At 44.9% G+C, this 21020-nt stretch overlaps 1 protein-coding gene across 2 annotated transcripts in view; it reads left to right on the top strand.

Moving 5' to 3' along the window:
* Nucleotides 1–21020, top strand: part of LOC129826476 (clathrin heavy chain 1-like) — a 59728-nt gene that overhangs the window by 6099 nt on the left and 32609 nt on the right. For both annotated transcript variants that reach the window (XM_055887246.1, XM_055887245.1), the window contains exons 2-19: nucleotides 1064–1271; nucleotides 5772–6040; nucleotides 6231–6392; nucleotides 14996–15109; nucleotides 15484–15657; nucleotides 15906–16103; nucleotides 16396–16596; nucleotides 16939–17091; nucleotides 17322–17444; nucleotides 18143–18280; nucleotides 18357–18521; nucleotides 18599–18779; nucleotides 19421–19584; nucleotides 19678–19803; nucleotides 19966–20108; nucleotides 20290–20524; nucleotides 20613–20735; nucleotides 20840–20985. In XM_055887246.1, the coding sequence (XP_055743221.1) occupies nucleotides 1064–1271; nucleotides 5772–6040; nucleotides 6231–6392; nucleotides 14996–15109; nucleotides 15484–15657; nucleotides 15906–16103; nucleotides 16396–16596; nucleotides 16939–17091; nucleotides 17322–17444; nucleotides 18143–18280; nucleotides 18357–18521; nucleotides 18599–18779; nucleotides 19421–19584; nucleotides 19678–19803; nucleotides 19966–20108; nucleotides 20290–20524; nucleotides 20613–20735; nucleotides 20840–20985 (3023 nt within the window). The remainder of the gene's footprint in view (nucleotides 1–1063; nucleotides 1272–5771; nucleotides 6041–6230; nucleotides 6393–14995; nucleotides 15110–15483; nucleotides 15658–15905; nucleotides 16104–16395; nucleotides 16597–16938; nucleotides 17092–17321; nucleotides 17445–18142; nucleotides 18281–18356; nucleotides 18522–18598; nucleotides 18780–19420; nucleotides 19585–19677; nucleotides 19804–19965; nucleotides 20109–20289; nucleotides 20525–20612; nucleotides 20736–20839; nucleotides 20986–21020) is intronic.

The following is a 21020-nucleotide window of genomic DNA, read 5'->3' as shown; positions in this document are numbered from 1 at the left end:
TGGAGATCTATCTCTGTTTGAAGAGTATGACCTGCTGGGAAAGATCACATCTAATCTCACTCTAGGTCAGATATGTGTCCCAATTGGCACCCTATTCCCTATAGGTCATAGGACCCTACATGAACGAGGGAATAGGGTGCCATTCGGGGGGGGACACAGGAGATCAGGGCACATTCTAGGCCTACCCGGGAAGCCCTCCCCTCTGAGTCTGAAACCACTAGCAGAGGCATGGCCTGAATCAGCCAGTGTTTATGGTTACACTGCACATGTATTTTAGTCTGCTGTTTACATTGTATTTACTTAGAAATAACATAATAGCATGGTAATTAAATAGTAATTACTGTTTGGCGTTTGAGATTCTCTTAAGCACTACTATGGTATTTGGGAGTGTTGGGTTATTTGAATTAAATAAGTAGCAGAAAATTACTGTTACTGTATGTTATGGTATAATGCCTCAGTAAAAGCTAGATTAATAGCAGCTGTCACAGCAAATAAAGCTTTCCAGAGTCATCCTGTTGTCTGCCTGCCCTATGCCATTCCCATGTTGTTTCTCAGGCCAGACTGTGCTGGGTGCCACAAACACCTAACCTTCTCCTTGTAAAACAACCTTTAAGAATATCCTTCTGGAAAATTGGACCAGAACAGCAGTTATTTTAATAGAGTGAGCGTTTTTAGAGAATTGTTTTCCCTGACCCAAGGCAAATGTTATCAACTGGCAACTTCTGTTTTTTTTCATCCTTGTACGACTCCAGGAAATATCAGTTGTAGACTTATATCTTTACATTGTGCCACTGACTGCACTGCCCAATTCCAAATGACCCCTAGTCTGTACTGTAGCCCATACTGTACACCTACGCTCTGGTGTAGTCCTAAAGGATTGGTTAGATATGAGCAATAATGGCACACATTTCAACTAGCCCAAAAGAAGTCAAATACCCACATTGCTAATTTCAAATCCATTGATCTGTACTACACGTGTCTAGGGTTATTGGTTGACTACAGCAGTTGCCTCTGAAATACTTAAACGCGATCTAACGGCTGTGTGTGTTGCGGTGTGTTTCAGCTGCAGAACCTGGGGGTGAATCCGGCCAACATCGGGTTCAGCTACCTGACCATGGAGTCTGACAAATTCATCTGCATCCGGGAGAAGGTGGGTGAGCAAGACCAGGTGGTGATCATAGACATGGCTGACCCCAATAACCCCAGCAGGCGACCCATTTCCGCTGACAGCGCCATCATGAACCCTACAAGCAAGGTCATTGCCCTGAAAGGTAGGCTACCACCACAGTCCCACATCCTTGTGGGTGCGTCCCAAATGGCACCCTGTTCCCTATGTAGCGCACTACTTTTGACTAGGGCCCATGGCACACTGTGTAGGGAATAGGGTGCTATTTGCTGACACCCCTGATCCCTGCCCTCACTGCTCCTTATTCCACTGGTGTAATACAACCAACCAAAAACGCACTGTTGCAATGCACTTACTACGTAGTTACTTGTTAATCCAATGCTGTTACTAGAGTAATTGAATCATTAGTACATAGGTTTCTCATATACCCATTTCAACATGTTTGTTGAAAAAGTTATCTAAAAGCAATGGTGTGTTATTTAGCATTAGAAACTGGGTGGTTTGAATATCAGACCGTGTGACAAAATGTTTATTTTTACAGCTCTATTTATGCTGATAACCAGTTTATAATAGCAATAAGTTACCTCTGGGTTTTGTGGTATATGGCCAATATACCACGGCTAAGGGCTGTGTCCACGTACTCCGTGATGCGTCGTGCCTAAGAACAGCCCTTAGCCGTGGTATATTGGCCATATACCACACCCCCAGGTGTCTTATTGCTTAAGTATAGCACACAGGATTGCTGTTTATGTAACTTTAACATAGCTGTCAAATGCAGTGTTGGGTGTATCTGTGTTATAATGCACTGTGTTATAATGCACTATTTCCTCCCGTGCTGTAAAAACAAAGTCAGTGCACTCAGACACATTGCCTAAATGTACTAAATTGGTCATGTAACTCGATTTTCTGCCACTGCTTATACACCTTTGTCAAAACACAGGCGTATTTAGGCTTCTGTCTATCGGTTTGCCTTCTAATGCAATCTCTTCAGGCTTTGCACATCTCTTTTTACCTCTCTCTTTCCCCCTCGTTTTTTCTTTGGCTGACTCTTACCTTTCTTTCCCTTGCTTTCTGTCATCTATCAGAGGGTGAGTGTTCCTCTCCCTCTCTCCTCTCACTCTTTTTCTTTATACCTTTTTTTCTCTCACTTCTATCTCTGAGATGTCTGCTTTGCTCTCAACCTATTTTTCTCTGACTGACTCTTGGCTTTCTTTCCCTTGTTTGCTTTCTTGTCACCTTCTCTCAGACGGTGAGTTCCTGCCTGTCACTCTGTCTGTGGTGTTGTCTTTGTGTCTGGTCATCATCATGTCTCTCATAAAAGCTTCCCCTCCTTCTTTACCCAATTTATTAAAAATTATAAACATTAATTATCTAATTTACATAAGTATTCACACCCCTGAGTCAATACATGTTAGAATCACCTTTGGCAGCGATTACAGCTGTGAGTCTTTCTGGGTAAGTCTCTAAGAGCTTTGCACATCTGGACTGTACAATATTTGCACATTATTTTTCAAAAATTCTTCAAGCTCTGTCAAGTTGGTTGTTGATCATTGTTAGACAGCCATTTTCAAGTATTGCCATAGATTTTCAAGTAGAAGTTAGTCAAAACCGTTACTAGCCACTCAGGAACATTCAATGTCGTCTTGGTAAGCAACTCCAGTGCATATTTGGCCTTGTGTTTTAGGTTATTGTCCTACTGAAAGGTGAATTTGTCTCCCAGTGTCTGAAAGCAGATTGAACTAGGTTTTTCTCTAGGATTTTGCCCTGTGCTTATTTCTATTCCATTTGTTTTTATCCCCCCAAAATTCTCTAGTCCTTGCCATTGACAAGCATACCCATAACATGATACAGCAATTACTATGCTTGAAAATATGAAGAGTGCTACTCAGTGATGTTGGATTTGCCTCAAACATAATGCTTTGTATTAAAGACATAAAGTACATTTCTTTGCCACATTTTTTGCAGTTTTAGTTTAGGGCCTTATTGTAAACAGGATGCAATTTTTTTTGTTGCATGCTTCCTTTTCACTCTGTAATTTAGGTTAGTATTGTGGAGTAACTAGAATGTTGTTGATCCATCCTCAGTTTTCTCCTTTCACAGCCATTAAACTCTAACTGTTTTAAAGTCACGATTGGCATCATGGTGAAATCCCTGTGGTTTTCCTGACTCTCCTGCAACTGAGTTAGGTAGGAGGCCTGTATCTTTGTAGTGACTGGGTGTATTGATACACAATCCAAAGTGTAGGCTAATTAATAACTTCACCATGCTCAAAGCGATATTCAATGTGTGCTTTTTTTTACCCATCTACCAAAAGGTGCCCTTTTTTGCGAGGCATTAGAAAACCTCCTTGGTCTTTGTTTTTGAAATTCACTGCTCGGCTGAGGGACATTACAATTATCTGTATGTGTGGGGTACAGAGATGGGGTAGTCTTTCAAAAATCATGTTAACACTGTTATTGCACAAAGTGAGTCCATGCAACTTATGTGACTTAGGCATTCCATAACAAAGGGGTTGAATACTTATTGACTCTAAACATTGCAGCGTTTCATTTGTAAACATTTATAAAAACATAATTCCAACTTTGACATTGTGTCACTGGCCTACACACAATACCCATAATCTCAATTTAATCAATTTAAAATTTGTGCTGTAACAACAACATTTTGATAAAGTCAAGGGGTGTAAATACTTTGAAGGCACAGTATTCAGATTCCTTCTGAAAAGTAACCAAATCGATGAGATCGTTTGGATGAGCATTCGATTCTGTACATTTGAATCCACACTTTGTAACTGTCTCCTGACTGTGACATCTCAAGTATGGAACTTTTCAGTTTCAGTCCCCCCCATAAACACAGACACCCACACATGCTTTTATGAGAACCGTACATGCTAGCATGACCTGTTGTATGCTGGTTGAACGTGTGTGTGGTATGCCTCATCAGATATCATACACACTAGGTGTGCCTCCCGGGTGGCGCAGTGGTCTAGAGCACTGCATCACAGTGCTAGCTGCGCCACCAGAGTCTCTGGGTTCGCGCCCAGGCTCTGTCGCAGCCGGCCGCAACCGGGAGGTCCGTGGGGCGACGCACAATTGGCATAGCGTCGTCCGGGTTAGGGAGGGTTTGGCCGGTAGGGATATCCTTGTCTCAGTATGTAAAATGTAATAAAAATGAATGCACTCTACTGTAAGTCGCTCTGGATAAGAGCGTCTGCTAAATGACTAAAATGTAAATGTAATGTAAAATGAGGTGTGTGTGTGTGAGGTATTCCTCCATCTCTAGATCTCTCTCTGCAGCGTACCAGGTATGTTGTACCTCTTCACCTACATGTGGTGGTCTCTGAAACCCGGATCTATTCCTCTCTCACTGTCTAAACCTGAAACTATAGGACATGCTGTCAGTACTGGTCTAGTTTAATCTTCAAATTATGTCCTTTGGGCTTAGTTCCATTTACACTGGTTGTCATATGGGAGGTTAGTTAAGGATGGAGTTCTATTTCCTCACTAATTTCTCAGCATGCCAGAGACTAGAACAGTTCCATAGTAGCCAACACTGATTATAGTAGCTCTCTCTCACTATCCTCTAAATAGCCTGGTAGTTCAAGTGTTCCCCCTATATTGATTTAGCAGTGTCGTCCCGCCGCTGCTAAAACGTTGCCGACACCCCCAAATATTTTTCTCTCTCCAATTTCGATCTTGTCTCATCGCTGCAACTCCCCAACAAGCTCGGGAGGCGAATGTCGAGTCATGCCTCCTCCTCCGAATCATGACCCGCCAAACCGCGCTTCTTAACACCCGCCCGCTTAACCCGGAAGCCAGCCTCACCAATGTGTCGGAGGAAACAACGTTCACCTGATGACCAAGGTCAGCCTGCAGGCGCCCGGCCCCCCCACAAGGAGTCGCTAGAGCGCAATGTGCCAAGTAAAGCCCCCCCGGCCAAACCCTCCCCTAACCTGGACGACGCTGGTCCAATTGTGCACCGCCCTATGGGACTCCGATCACAGCCGGTTGTGATACAGCCCGGAACAAACCAGGGTCTGTAGTGATGCCTCTAGCACTGCGATACAGTGCCTTAGACCGCTGCGCCACCTATATATATTTTGTATACTTCTACAGGAAAACACTGAGTTCTATGTCTCTGTTAGAGTACTTGGGCCTGGAATTTGTGACATGTCTATTTATTTACCTTTTTATTTCACCGTCCATGTAATTAAGAGATTCAGAACATGTTCTCCTTTACAGAAACAACCTGGGGAAGAGTTCCACAGTTGTTCTGGAGGATCTGTCTGCTAGATACTATATATTAGGACATTGAGTGTGTTATCTACCTATCGGCCTCTCTTTATCCCCACTCGGGTCACGCTCTTTCACTGGACAGGGAAATAGTGTACTTTTGACCCATCATGGAAATCCAGTTTGGCCAGTTTGCTGGGAACTTAAAGCGATTGTTCATACAAAGTACAAATCTCATGGATACCAAGAAGGAAGTCCATTGTCCTGGATAGTCAGCTAGCTACCCAAAGATTCAGTTCACTAGCTACAGTTTAGCATTAGCTTCATTCAGTGTCTCACTGTATCTCCCATAGAGATAGAACAATATTATGAATTGTTATATTGGTCTCCTCTTGCCCTCCCTTTGTCCTCAGCTGCTAAGTGCCTGCAGATCTTCAACATTGAGATGAAGAGTAAGATGAAGGCTCACACCATGACAGAGGAAGTCATGTTCTGGAAGTGGATTTCTGTCAACACCGTCGCATTGGTGACTGAAGCGGCCGTCTACCATTGGAGCATGGAGGGGGACTCTCAGCCAATCAAAGTGTTTGATCGGCACGTCAGTCTGGCCGGTTGCCAGATCATAAACTACAGAACAGACGAACAGCAGAAGTGGCTTCTGCTTATCGGGATCTCGGCACAAGTATGCTCACGCACGTCTTATGAACAGCATTCTATTCTATATACATACACACCCATAGTTCACAGCACACACATCAGACATACGTTGTAAATTAGGGAGGGTTTGTGTTCTAAAAGCACTGTACTTTGGTCCTTTTCTAGCATGTTCAGACAGTGATGACATCCCCTATTCTCTCTCCTCTATCCTGCAGCAAAACCGTGTGGTGGGGGCCATGCAGCTGTACTCTGTGGACAGGAAGGTGTCTCAGCCCATCGAGGGACATGCTGCAGCCTTCGGAGAGTTTAAGGTGGAGGGCAACACCAAAGCCTCCACTCTCTTCTGCTTTGCTGTGCGCAGCCAGGCTGGTGGCAAGGTGAGAAGAGGACACTGGGGGATATACAGGCATGGTGAACCTAGTTCCAGTTCAAACCAGGACTCACCCTATATGCATGTGACATATTAATGCCAATCACTGTTAAGACTTGTGTGGACTTGTTGTTTTGTGGTTACTATATGTTACTATGTGGTCATAATGCAAAATGCATACGGTCGTGTGTGGTCAGTATGTTATGTGTGGTCAGTATGTTATGTGTGGTCAGTATGTTATGTGTGGTCAGTATGTTATGTGTGGTCAGTATGTTATGTGTGGTTAGTATGCAGTAAGTATGTTGGCATGTATGTTACTGTGGTTAGGATGCGGTCAGTATGTTACTGTGGTTAGGATGCGGTCAGTATGTTACTGTGGTTAGGATGCGGTCAGTATGTTACTGTGGTTAGGATGCGGTCAATATGTTACTGTGGTTAGGATGCGGTCAGTATGTTACTGTGGTTAGGATGCGGTCAGTATGTTACTGTGGTTAGGATGCGGTCAGTATGTTACTGTGGTTAGGATGCGGTCAGTATGTTACTGTGGTTAGTATGTGGTCAATATGTTACTGTGGTTAGGATGCGGTCAGTATGTGACTGTGGTTAGGATGCGGTCAGTATGTGACTGTGGTTAGGATGCGGTCAGTATGTGACTGTGGTTAGGATGCGGTCAGTATGTGACTGTGGTTAGGATGTGGTCAGTATGTTACTGTGGTTAGGATGCGGTCAGTATGTTACTGTGGTCAGTATGTGGTCAGTATGTGACTGTGGTCAGTATGTGGTCAATATGTGACTGTGGTTAGGATGCGGTCAATATGTGACTGTGGTTAGGATGCGGTCAATATGTGACTGTGGTTAGGATGCGGTCAGTATGTTACTGTGGTTAGGATGCGGTCAATATGTTACTGTGGTTAGGATGCGGTCAATATGTTACTGTGGTTAGGATGTGGTCAATATGTTACTGTGGTCAGTATGTGGTCAATATGTTACTGTGGTCAGTATGTGGTCAATATGTTACTGTGGTCAGTATGTGGTCAATATGTTACTGTGGTTAGGATGCGGTCAGTATGTGACTGTGGTCAGTATGTGGTCAATATGTTACTGTGGTTAGGATGCGGTCAGTATGTTACTGTGGTCAGTATGTTACTGTGGTTAGGATGCGGTCAGTATGTTACTGTGGTTAGGATGCGGTCAATATGTGACTGTGGTTAGGATGCGGTCAATATGTGACTGTGGTTAGGATGCGGTCAATATGTTACTGTGGTTAGGATGCGGTCAATATGTTACTGTGGTCAGTATGTGGTCAATATGTTACTGTGGTTAGGATGCGGTCAGTATGTGACTGTGGTTAGGATGCGGTCAGTATGTTACTGTGGTTAGTATGTGGTCAATATGTGACTGTGGTTAGGATGCGGTCAATATGTTACTGTGGTTAGGATGCGGTCAGTATGTTACTGTGGTCAGTATGTGGTCAATATGTGACTGTGGTTAGGATGCGGTCAATATGTTACTGTGGTTAGGATGCGGTCAATATGTTACTGTGGTTAGGATGCGGTCAGTATGTTACTGTGGTCAGTATGTTACTGTGGTTAGGATGCGGTCAATATGTGACTGTGGTCAGTATGTGGTCAATATGTTACTGTGGTTAGGATGCGGTCAATATGTGACTGTGGTTAGGATGCGGTCAATATGTTACTGTGGTTAGTATGCGGTCAGTATGTTACTGTGGTTAGGATGCGGTCAGTATGTTACTGTGGTCAGTATGTTACTGTGGTTAGGATGCGGTCAGTATGTTACTGTGGTCAGTATGTTACTGTGGTTAGGATGCGGTCAGTATGTTACTGTGGTTAGGATGCGGTCAGTATGTTACTGTGGTCAGTATGTTACTGTGGTTAGGATGCGGTCAGTATGTTACTGTGGTTAGGATGCGGTCAATATGTTACTGTGGTTAGTATGTGGTCAATATGTTACTGTGGTTAGTATGTGGTCAGTATGTTACTGTGGTTAGGATGCGGTCAGTATGTTACTGTGGTCAGTATGTGGTCAATATGTTACTGTGGTTAGTATGTGGTCAGTATGTTACTGTGGTTAGGATGCGGTCAGTATGTTACTGTGGTTAGGATGCGGTCAGTATGTTACTGTGGTTAGGATGCGGTCAGTATGTTACTGTGGTTAGGATGCGGTCAGTATGTTACTGTGGTTAGGATGCGGTCAGTATGTTACTGTGGTTAGGATGCGGTCAGTATGTTACTGTGGTCAGTATGTGGTCAATATGTGACTGTGGTTAGGATGCGGTCAGTATGTTACTGTGGTCAGTATGTGGTCAATATGTGACTGTGGTTAGGATGCGGTCAGTATGTTACTGTGGTTAGGATGCGGTCAATATGTTACTGTGGTCAGTATGTGGTCAATATGTTACTGTGGTTAGGATGCGGTCAGTATGTTACTGTGGTTAGGATGCGGTCAGTATGTTACTGTGGTTAGGATGCGGTCAGTATGTTACTGTGGTTAGGATGCGGTCAGTATGTTACTGTGGTTAGGATGTGGTCAGTATGTTACTGTGGTTAGGATGCGGTCAGTATGTGACTGTGGTTAGGATGCGGTCAGTATGTGACTGTGGTTAGGATGCGGTCAATATGTGACTGTGGTTAGTATGCGGTCAGTATGTTACTGTGGTTAGGATGCGGTCAGTATGTTACTGTGGTTAGGATGCGGTCAATATGTTACTGTGGTTAGGATGCGGTCAGTATGTGACTGTGGTCAGTATGTGGTCAGTATGTTACTGTGGTTAGGATGCGGTCAGTATGTTACTGTGGTTAGTATGTGGTCAGTATGTTACTGTGGTTAGGATGCGGTCAGTATGTTACTGTGGTTAGGATGCGGTCAGTATGTTACTGTGGTTAGGATGCGGTCAGTATGTTACTGTGGTTAGGATGCGGTCAGTATGTTACTGTGGTTAGTATGTGGTCAGTATGTTACTGTGGTTAGGATGCGGTCAGTATGTTACTGTGGTTAGGATGCGGTCAGTATGTTACTGTGGTTAGGATGCGGTCAGTATGTTACTGTGGTTAGGATGCGGTCAGTATGTTACTGTGGTCAGTATGTGGTCAATATGTTACTGTGGTTAGTATGTGGTCAATATGTTACTGTGGTCAGTATGTGGTCAATATGTTACTGTGGTTAGGATGCGGTCAGTATGTTACTGTGGTTAGGATGCGGTCAGTATGTTACTGTGGTCAATATGTTACTGTGGTTAGTATGCGGTCAATATGTTACTGTGGTTAGTATGCGGTCAGTATGTTACTGTGGTTAGGATGCGGTCAGTATGTTACTGTGGTTAGGATGCGGTCAGTATGTTACTGTGGTTAGGATGCGGTCAATATGTTACTGTGGTTAGGATGCGGTCAGTATGTTAATGTGGTTAGGATGCGGTCAATATGTTACTGTGGTTAGGATGCGGTCAGTATGTTACTGTGGTTAGGATGCGGTCAATATGTTACTGTGGTTAGTATGCGGTCAGTATGTTACTGTGGTTAGGATGCGGTCAATATGTTACTGTGGTTAGTATGTGGTCAGTATGTTACTGTGGTTAGGATGCGGTCAGTATGTTACTGTGGTTAGGATGCGGTCAGTATGTTACTGTGGTTAGGATGCGGTCAGTATGTTACTGTGGTTAGGATGCGGTCAATATGTTACTGTGGTTAGTATGTGGTCAGTATGTTACTGTGGTTAGGATGCGGTCAGTATGTTACTGTGGTTAGGATGCGGTCAGTATGTTACTGTGGTTAGGATGCGGTCAGTATGTTACTGTGGTTAGGATGCGGTCAATATGTTACTGTGGTCAGTATGTTACTGTGGTTAGGATGCGGTCAGTATGTTACTGTGGTTAGGATGCGGTCAGTATGTTACTGTGGTTAGGATGCGGTCAGTATGTTACTGTGGTTAGGATGCGGTCAGTATGTTACTGTGGTTAGGATGCGGTCAGTATGTTACTGTGGTTAGGATGCGGTCAGTATGTTACTGTGGTTAGGATGCGGTCAGTATGTTACTGTGGTTAGGATGCGGTCAGTATGTTACTGTGGTTAGGATGCGGTCAATATGTTACTGTGGTTAGGATGCGGTCAATATGTTACTGTGGTTAGTATGCGGTCAATATGTTACTGTGGTTAGTATGCGGTCAATATGTTACTGTGGTTAGTATGCGGTCAATATGTTACTGTGGTTAGGATGCGGTCAGTATGTTACTGTGGTTAGGATGCGGTCAGTATGTTACTGTGGTTAGGATGCGGTCAGTATGTTACTGTGGTTAGGATGCGGTCAGTATGTTACTGTGGTTAGTATGTTACTGTGGTTAGGATGCGGTCAGTATGTTACTGTGGTTAGTATGTTACTGTGGTTAGGATGCGGTCAGTATGTTACTGTGGTTAGGATGCGGTCAGTATGTTACTGTGGTCAGTATGTTACTGTGGTCAGTATGTTACTGTGGTTAGGATGCGGTCAGTATGTTACTGTGGTTAGTATGTGGTCAGTATGTTACTGTGGTTAGGATGCGGTCAGTATGTTACTGTGGTTAGGATGCGGTCAGTATGTTACTGTGGTTAGGATGCGGTCAGTATGTTACTGTGGTTAGGATGCGGTCAGTATGTTACTGTGGTTAGGATGCGGTCAGTATGTTACTGTGGTTAGGATGCGGTCAATATGTTACTGTGGTTAGGATGCGGTCAGTATGTTACTGTGGTTAGGATGCGGTCAGTATGTTACTGTGGTCAGTATGTGGTCAGTATGTTACTGTGGTCAATATGTTACTGTGGTTAGGATGCGGTCAGTATGTTACTGTGGTCAGTATGTGGTCAATATGTTACTGTGGTTAGGATGCGGTCAATATGTTACTGTGGTTAGGATGCGGTCAGTATGTTACTGTGGTTAGGATGCGGTCAATATGTTACTGTGGTTAGGATGCGGTCAGTATGTTACTGTGGTCAGTATGTGGTCAGTATGTTACTGTGGTCAGTATGTGGTCAGTATGTTACTGTGGTCAGTATGCGGTCAGTATGTTACTGTGGTTAGGATGCAGTCAGTATGTTACTGTGGTTAGGATGCGGTCAGTATGTTACTGTGGTTAGGATGCGGTCAGTATGTTACTGTGGTCAGTATGTGGTCAGTATGTTACTGTGGTCAGTATGTGGTCAGTATGTTACTGTGGTCAGTATGCGGTCAGTATGTTACTGTGGTTAGGATGCGGTCAGTATGTTACTGTGGTTAGGATGCGGTCAGTATGTTACTGTGGTTAGGATGCGGTCAGTATGTTACTGTGGTTAGGATGCGGTCAGTATGTTACTGTGGTTAGGATGCGGTCAGTATGTTACTGTGGTTAGTATGCGGTCAATATGTTACTGTGGTTAGGATGCGGTCAATATGTTACTGTGGTCAGTATGCGGTCAGTATGTTACTGTGGTTAGGATGCGGTCAATATGTTACTGTGGTTAGTATGCGGTCAATATGTTACTGTGGTTAGGATGCGGTCAATATGTTACTGTGGTCAGTATGCGGTCAGTATGTTACTGTGGTTAGGATGCGGTCAATATGTTACTGTGGTTAGGATGCGGTCAGTATGTTACTGTGGTTAGGATGCGGTCAGTATGTTACTGTGGTTAGGATGCGGTCAGTATGTTACTGTGGTTAGGATGCGGTCAGTATGTTACTGTGGTTAGGATGCGGTCAGTATGTTACTGTGGTTAGGATGCGGTCAGTATGTTACTGTGGTTAGGATGCGGTCAATATGTTACTGTGGTTAGGATGCGGTCAGTATGTTACTGTGGTTAGGATGCGGTCAGTATGTTATTGTGGTCAGTATGTGGTCAGTATGTTACTGTGGTCAATATGTTACTGTGGTTAGGATGCGGTCAGTATGTTACTGTGGTCAGTATGTGGTCAGTATGTTACTGTGGTTAGGATGCGGTCAATATGTTACTGTGGTTAGGATGCGGTCAATATGTTACTGTGGTTAGGATGCGGTCAATATGTTACTGTGGTTAGGATGCGGTCAATATGTTACTGTGGTTAGGATGCGGTCAGTATGTTACTGTGGTTAGGATGCGGTCAGTATGTTATTGTGGTCAGTATGTGGTCAGTATGTTACTGTGGTCAATATGTTACTGTGGTTAGGATGCGGTCAATATGTTACTGTGGTTAGGATGCGGTCAATATGTTACTGTGGTTAGGATGCGGTCAGTATGTTACTGTGGTTAGGATGCGGTCAGTATGTTACTGTGGTTAGGATGCGGTCAATATGTTACTGTGGTTAGGATGCGGTCAGTATGTTACTGTGGTTAGGATGCGGTCAGTATGTTATTGTGGTCAGTATGTGGTCAGTATGTTACTGTGGTCAATATGTTACTGTGGTTAGGATGCGGTCAGTATGTTACTGTGGTCAGTATGTGGTCAGTATGTTACTGTGGTTAGGATGCGGTCAATATGTTACTGTGGTTAGGATGCGGTCAGTATGTTACTGTGGTTAGGATGCGGTCAGTATGTTACTGTGGTTAGGATGCGGTCAATATGTTACTGTGGTTAGGATGCGGTCAGTATGTTACTGTGGTTAGGATGCGGTCAGTATGTTATTGTGGTCAGTATGTGGTCAGTATGTTACTGTGGTCAATATGTTACTGTGGTTAGGATGCGGTCAGTATGTTACTGTGGTCAGTATGTGGTCAGTATGTTACTGTGGTTAGGATGCGGTCAATATGTTACTGTGGTTAGGATGCGGTCAATATGTTACTGTGGTTAGGATGCGGTCAATATGTTACTGTGGTTAGGATGCGGTCAATATGTTACTGTGGTCAGTATGTGGTCAGTATGTTACTGTGGTTAGGATGCGGTCAATATGTTACTGTGGTTAGGATGCGGTCAATATGTTACTGTGGTTAGGATGCGGTCAGTATGTTACTGTGGTTAGGATGCGGTCAGTATGTGACTGTGGTTAGGATGCGGTCAGTATGTTACTGTGGTTAGGATGCGGCCAGTATGTTACTGTGGTTAGGATGCGGCCAGTATGTTACTGTGGTCAGTATGTGGTCAGTATGTTACTGTGGTCAGTATGTGGTCAGTATGTTACTGTGGTCAGTATGCGGTCAGTATGTTACTGTGGTTAGGATGCGGTCAGTATGTTACTGTGGTTAGTATGTGGTCAATATGTTACTGTGGTTAGGATGCGGTCAGTATGTTACTGTGGTTAGGATGCGGTCAATATGTTACTGTGGTTAGGATGCGGTCAGTATGTTACTGTGGTTAGGATGCGGTCAGTATGTTACTGTGGTTAGGATGCGGTCAATATGTTACTGTGGTTAGGATGCGGTCAATATGTTACTGTGGTTAGGATGCGGTCAGTATGTTACTGTGGTTAGGATGCGGTCAATATGTTACTGTCGTTAGGATGCGGTCAATATGTTACTGTGGTTAGTATGCGGTCAGTATGTTACTGTGGTTAGGATGCGGTCAGTATGTTACTGTGGTTAGTATGCGGTCAGTATGTTACTGTGGTTAGGATGCGGTCAGTATGTTACTGTGGTTAGGATGCGGTCAGTATGTTACTGTGGTTAGTATGCGGTCAGTATGTTACTGTGGTTAGGATGCGGTCAGTATGTTACTGTGGTTAGGATGCGGTCAGTATGTTACTGTGGTTAGGATGCGGTCAATATGTTACTGTGGTCAGTATGTGGTCAGTATGTTACTGTGGTTAGGATGCGGTCAATATGTTACTGTGGTCAGTATGTGGTCAATATGTTACTGTGGTCAGTATGTGGTCAGTATGTTACTGTGGTTAGGATGCGGTCAGTATGTTACTGTGGTTAGGATGCGGTCAATATGTTACTGTGGTTAGTATGCGGTCAGTATGTTACTGTGGTTAGGATGCGGTCAATATGTTACTGTGGTTAGGATGCGGTCAATATGTTACTGTGGTTAGGATGCGGTCAGTATGTTACTGTGGTTAGGATGCGGTCAGTATGTTACTGTGGTTAGGATGCGGTCAGTATGTTACTGTGGTTAGGATGCGGTCAGTATGTTACTGTGGTTAGGATGCGGTCAGTATGTTACTGTGGTTAGGATGCGGTCAGTATGTTACTGTGGTTAGTATGTTACTGTGGTCATGGGTGGTTAGTATGCGGTCAGTATGTTACTGTGGTTAGGATGCGGTCAGTATGTTACTGTGGTTAGGATGCGGTCAATATGTTACTGTGGTTAGGATGCGGTCAATATGTTACTGTGGTTAGTATGTTACTGTGGTCATGGGTGGTTAGTATGCGGTCAGTATGTTACTGTGGTCATGGGTGGTTAGTATGCGGTCAGTATGTTACTGTGGTTAGGATGCGGTCAGTATGTTACTGTGGTCATGGGTGGTTAGTATGCGGTCAGTATGTTACTGTGGTTAGGATGCGGTCAGTATGTTACTGTGGTTAGGATGCGGTCAGTATGTTACTGTGGTTAGGATGCGGTCAATATGTTACTGTGGTTAGGATGCGGTCAATATGTTACTGTGGTTAGTATGTTACTGTGGTCATGGGTGGTTAGTATGCGGTCAGTATGTTGACGTGTGGTCGTGTTGTGTTCCAGCTGCATATCATAGAGGTGGGTCACCCGGCTACAGGGAACCAGCCATTTACCAAGAAGGCGGTTGATGTGTTCTTCCCTCCCGAGGCGCAGACAGACTTCCCCGTTGCCATGCAGGTAAGGACCCCTTAAGACCCTGCAGAGAAGGCTTAGGGTGGCTCTCACAATTCCTGAATGAAATGAATGAGTTGTGCAGTATATCAGAAGGGTCAGACTGACTCTGTTGGCTGGGAGGTTTTCTTTCTGTGTATTTAACCAATACAACTGAAGCTGTTTGTGTTCGGGTTGTGTTTTCCCTTATCTTATTCACTTATCAGCAACCTGCACACACACCTCTCGGTTCAGGCTTCTTTAACTATTAAAAACCTTAACTGCCGTTCAACAATGTTGATAGCAGTGTACAACACCAAGACAAATTCCTAAGAGAACCCATAGTTGTCTTTGGCCCATACACAGGGTGTAATAGCTGTACCCCATGATTCTGACTTCAGATTGGCACCAAGCATGGCGTGATCTACCTGATCACTAAGTATGGCTACATCCACCTGTATGATCTGGAGTCGGGAGTGTGTATCTATATGAACCGCATCAGCGCTGAGACCATCTTCGTCACTGCCCCCCACGAACCCACCTCCGGCATCATCGGGGTTAACAAGAAGGGACAGGTAAGAACTCCTCTAAATCCCATCAGATTTACCGTCTGTATGCTACAGGAACACTAGAGTTATTTTGTTTTTAGTGGATACATGTGAAAGCATATACACATAACAAGCTATTCAGAGTTAATCATCGATTGATTGATTGATTTGATTTGGGCTGTGTACCAAATTGCAGCCTATTCCTTATGTTGTGTTGTACTTTGAATAGGGCTTTGTTCAGTAGTAGACAATTAATTTGATGCATCCCCCCTCAGGTGTTGTCAGTGTGTGTGGAGGAGGAGAACATAGTTAACTATGCCACCAACGTGCTGCAGAACCCAGACCTGGGCCTGAGGATGGCCATGCGTTCTAACCTGGCCGGGGCAGATGAGTTGTTTGCCAGGAAGTTCAACACGCTGTTCGCCCAGGGCTCCTACTCTGAGGCTGCCAAGGTTGCTGCCTCCACACCAAAGGTAGGTCAGACCCCAGGGTCAGGGGAGAGGAGATGGTCTGGAGGAGGGTTGCAAAATTACAGTAAATTTCCTGAAATTCCAGCTGGAGGATTCCCAGAATAAGCAGGAAATCCAGAAACCCCCAACCAGAATTTCTGTAAGACCTAGGAATTTGGGGAAAGTTACTGGAATTTTGCAAACCTAAGAGGAGACAATTGTCTTTGAATATATCCTCCTTAGCTTTGTTATACACTTAGCTACAATAACACTATTTTGTGCTCTTCCTCTCCTATACTCCCCCTCCCTCCTCCAGGGTATCCTGCGTACAGCGGAGACCATCCGTAAGTTCCAGAGTGTGCCAGGCCAGCCGGGCCAGGCCTCTCCCCTGCTTCAGTACTTTGGCATCCTGCTGGACGAAGGCCAGCTCAACAAGTTTGAGTCTCTGGAGCTGTGCAGGCCTGTGCTACAGCAGGGACGCAAGCAGCTGCTGGAGAAGTGGCTGAAAGAGGACAAGGTAGGACTGACTGGAGATTCAGCTGTGGACTGGACAGTTTTGCCACATTGACATGGTAGTCATTTAGCAGATGCTCTTATCCAGAGAGACTTACAGTTAGTGAATTCATCTTAAGATAGCTAGGTGGGACAACCACATATCTGTCTTAGCTACTTTATTGACACAAAGTGTACTTACTATCAGCAAAGTCTGAGCTAGAAAGGGGGTGTACAATGCTCACACACACTGACTATGTAAACAGGAGTCCTTTAACAGGGTCCATAGAGACTTTCAATCTGTTCCCTTTGTATATTTACCCTGAAATTGCATTATAGCTACAGTTGATGTACTGTGTGTGTGTAGCTGGAGTGTTCTGAGGAGCTTGGTGACCTGGTTAAGGCAGTAGATCCTACTCTAGCCCTCAGCGTCTACCTCAGGGCCAACGTACCCAGCAAGGTGATCCAGTGCTTCGCTGAGACCGGACAGTTCCAGAAGATAGTGCTTTACGCCAAGAAGGTACAATTCACTTCCAGAGTGGAAGGACATCTCTTTGGATGTGTTGAAAATTGCACCCTATTCCCAGTATAGTGCCCTGGTCAAAAGTAACACACTATGAAGGGAATATGGTGCCATTTGGGATGCACAACTCTCATAGCATTTTCCTCTATGAATACAGAGTTGGCATGGGATCCTGCTTGTCTCATCAGATGACTCTGATGTGGCCTCCCTCTCTCTCCCTGGTGTAGGTGGGCTACTCTCCAGACTGGGTTTTTCTGTTGAGGAATGTGATGCGGGTCAGTCCAGACCAGGGTCTACAGTTCTCTCAGATGCTGGTTGCAGATGAGGAGCCCCTGGCCAACATCAACCAGGTAACACACAGACACACAGACACACAGACACACAGAGTCAGTCAGTGTGGGAGCCTCCCGGTTTGTTATTCCATGTGGGAGAGCAATGCCAGGAATTCTCTGAGTGAGCCTTCTTCCCTTTAATGGCATATCAACTTTCCCTTCCTCCTGTCTGAACTGGCTCTGGGTACAAGTTGCCCACAACCACAGATTTAGGTTGCCTATTCCCAACATGGTGCACTACTTTCAACCAAAGCCCTATGGGCCCTGGTCAACTTTAGTGCGCTATATAGGGAATAAGATGCCTTTTTGGAAACACACCTAGAATCATGAGTTTAGAGGTAATTTCATGCTACCTGATGATTCCCACATTCTGAATGGAATTCTTTCAAATTTAATATTATACTGTCTTCCTGTTGGTTTCTTATAAGCTGCTCCTTTGAGAGCAAATTCCCCTCTAACACTTAGCTCTTAGATACTAAAGTATAGCAGATTGGAGAGGTTCAAAATGTATACCGTAGCATATCAGAAAGTGGCGCAATTACCATATTACTTATCATACCTTAACGATTGTTTTGGCATTTACTCAGTGTCTATGGCACTAGAGGTTGAATTAGGGTTGAACATCGAGAGCAATCTGGTCCAGTAGTGACACTTGATTACCTCTTTCTCTCCTGTGATTGGTTGCTGATGTCCCCTCTCTCTCCTGATTGGTGTAGATCGTGGATGTGTTCATGGAGGGCAGTCTGATCCAGCAGTGCACCTCATTCCTATTGGACGCTCTGAAGAACAACCAGCCAGCCGAGGGACACCTACAGACACGCCTACTGGAAATGAACCTCCTCCATGCTCCCCAGGTAAACACACACACCTTTCATTATGTCAGTTGTATTTCTATTGGTCCGTTGTGTTATAACTTGTGCGTGTATCCAGGTGGCCGATGCAATCCTGGGAAACCAGATGTTTACTCACTATGACCGAGCCCACATCGCCCAGCTGTGTGAGAAGGCTGGGCTGCTGCAGAGGGCTCTAGAACACTACACTGACCTGTTCGACATCAAAAGGACTCTCGTACACACACACCTGCTCAACCCTGAGGTACGTACCTGTAGGTGTGTTTAAATGTATCCTCTGTGTGGGGTGTGTTGTAGTAACCCTATCCTCTCTCCCTGCAGTGGCTGGTGAACTACTTTGGCGCCCTGTCAGTAGAGGACTCTATAGAGTGTCTTCGGGCCATGTTATCAGCCAACATCCGACAGAACCTTCAGCTGTGTGTCCAGGTGGCATCTAAATACCACGAACAGCTGGGAACAAATGCCCTGGTGGATCTCTTCGAGTCCTTCAAGAGCTTTGAGGGTATGTCTGGATCTGGCCTATTATGTTTTAAAACGTGTCAGCTTGTGGCCTGTGTGTAAACAATGTAATATTATTATCTACAATGTATGTTCTTAACTCTGGGCAAAATGGGCCAGGGAGGCTCACAGGGATATTGGTATCCACAGCACTCCACCAATTTATAAATTGTTAAACTCAATACTATTCCCCATTTTATATTTATTTTGTAATTTAAGCTTGCGAACTGTAAAGTGTTATCTGCCTCATGGCAAAATGTGTAGAATTGCAGGAGATTAGCTTAAACTGCAACATTTTCTCTCCGATGCCAAGAGGCGGGCCTTTTAAAATTTATATTTTCCCGTGCCTGAGACTTGGTTCATCAGCCATGTACTGTAGAAGCCAAAGTAAAACTCCTTGTAGGTTATTTTTTATTGTACTTGAGTCTGATTATGAAGGGGTCCCTGATGAATTTGCTAACACAAAAGGGGTGTACCATGGGTTTACATCTCCTACCTTTGCTGTCCTCTCTTTATGGTCCTATCGCCCAAAAAATACATATTAACCCCCCCCCCCCCCTTTTTTTTGTTGTTATGTGTCGGTTTACCTGGGCGGCATTCACTAGGAAACGTATCCAATGTGAAACGGTGTTTTTCCTCTCCCAGGTGTGTTCTACTTCCTGGGTTCCATAGTGAACTTCAGCCAGGACCCTGACGTCCATTTTAAATACATCCAGGCGGCCTGTAAGACCGGACAGATCAAGGAGGTGGAACGCATCTGTAGAGAGAGCAACTGTTACGACCCGGACAGGGTCAAGAACTTCCTCAAGGTACCAGGACGACCCTAGCAGGGTTGGTTGGGGGAACGTTTAGCGCAGTCGTTAGTCTAGCAGACTACAATCTCTCTTTTTTTTTCCCATCAGGAGGCTAAACTGACAGACCAGCTGCCTCTGATCATAGTGTGTGACCGCTTTGACTTTGTCCATGACCTGGTTCTCTACCTCTACCGCAACACTCTGCAGAAGTACATTGAGATCTATGTTCAGAAGGTAAGAGTCATCAGTCTGGCAGTAGGCCCAGTGAGGAACACAGCACTGCAGGGAAGGAAGATGAAACATGTCAAGATACCTTAGTGTTGGTTTTACCAATCGCATTAGTTATCCTAGAAATATTTTCTGCTGTCATTGCCTCGCATTGATGTGTGTTTGTAGGTGAACCCTAGCCGGCTGCCGGTGGTGATAGGAGGTCTGTTGGATGTAGACTGTGCTGAAGATGTCATTAAGAACCTGATCATGGTGGTGAGAGGACAGTTCTCCACAGACGAGCTGGTGGCAGAGGTGGAGAAGAGGAACAGGTACAGGACACACCACTTACACACATGGTCTCCAACACTGTCTGCTCCTGTACTTCCTCAACATTTAGTCTTTCAGGCCTCTTTTCCCCCCCTGTGAGGCAGTGCTTCGAAGTCCAAGTATTGTGTGTGACTTAGGTTTTCAAAAGGGGTTCTCAGAAGTACATTTTCGTGTGTCCCCCAGACTGAAGCTGTTGTTGCCGTGGCTGGAGTCTCGTATCCACGAAGGCTGTGAGGAGCCAGGTACCCACAATGCCTTGGCTAAGATCTACATAGACAGTAACAACAACCCGGAGCGCTTCCTGAAGGAGAACACCTTCTACGACAGCACTGTAGTGGGGAAGTATTGTGAGAAGAGAGACCCCCACCTCGCCTGTGTCGCCTACGAGAGGGGCCAGTGTGACCTGGACCTTATCAAGGTCTGAGCACGCACACGCGCTCGTACACCCACCCACACACACAACTATGATGCATTGATTGATGTGGTTTCATTGTGCTCTGTTGTAGGTGTGCAATGAGAACTCCCTGTTCAAGAGTGAGGCTCGCTACCTGGTCAGACGGAAAGACCCAGAACTATGGGCCAATGTTCTAGAGGAGTACAACCCTTATAGACGCCAACTCATAGACCAGGTCAGTAGAATACCCTCTGATAACCCTGTGTTGGTATACTGTGTTTTACCTACTTCCTTGTGTTCTGACCTGTGGATCCCTGTGTTGTTCCTTGTGTTTGCCAGGTGGTGCAGACAGCTCTGTCAGAGACCCAGGACCCAGAGGAGGTGTCGGTGACGGTCAAGGCCTTCATGACAGCTGACCTGCCCAATGAGCTCATCGAACTACTGGAGAAGATTGTACTGGACAACTCAGTCTTCAGCGAGCACCGGTCAGTCACCACACGTTTTCTCTCTCTCTCACACT

The sequence above is a fragment of the Salvelinus fontinalis genome, chromosome 28 (assembly GCF_029448725.1).
Source record: "Salvelinus fontinalis isolate EN_2023a chromosome 28, ASM2944872v1, whole genome shotgun sequence".
In the NCBI taxonomy this organism is placed as follows: domain Eukaryota; kingdom Metazoa; phylum Chordata; class Actinopteri; order Salmoniformes; family Salmonidae; genus Salvelinus; species Salvelinus fontinalis.
This window is presented reverse-complemented; position numbering and strand designations above follow the sequence as displayed.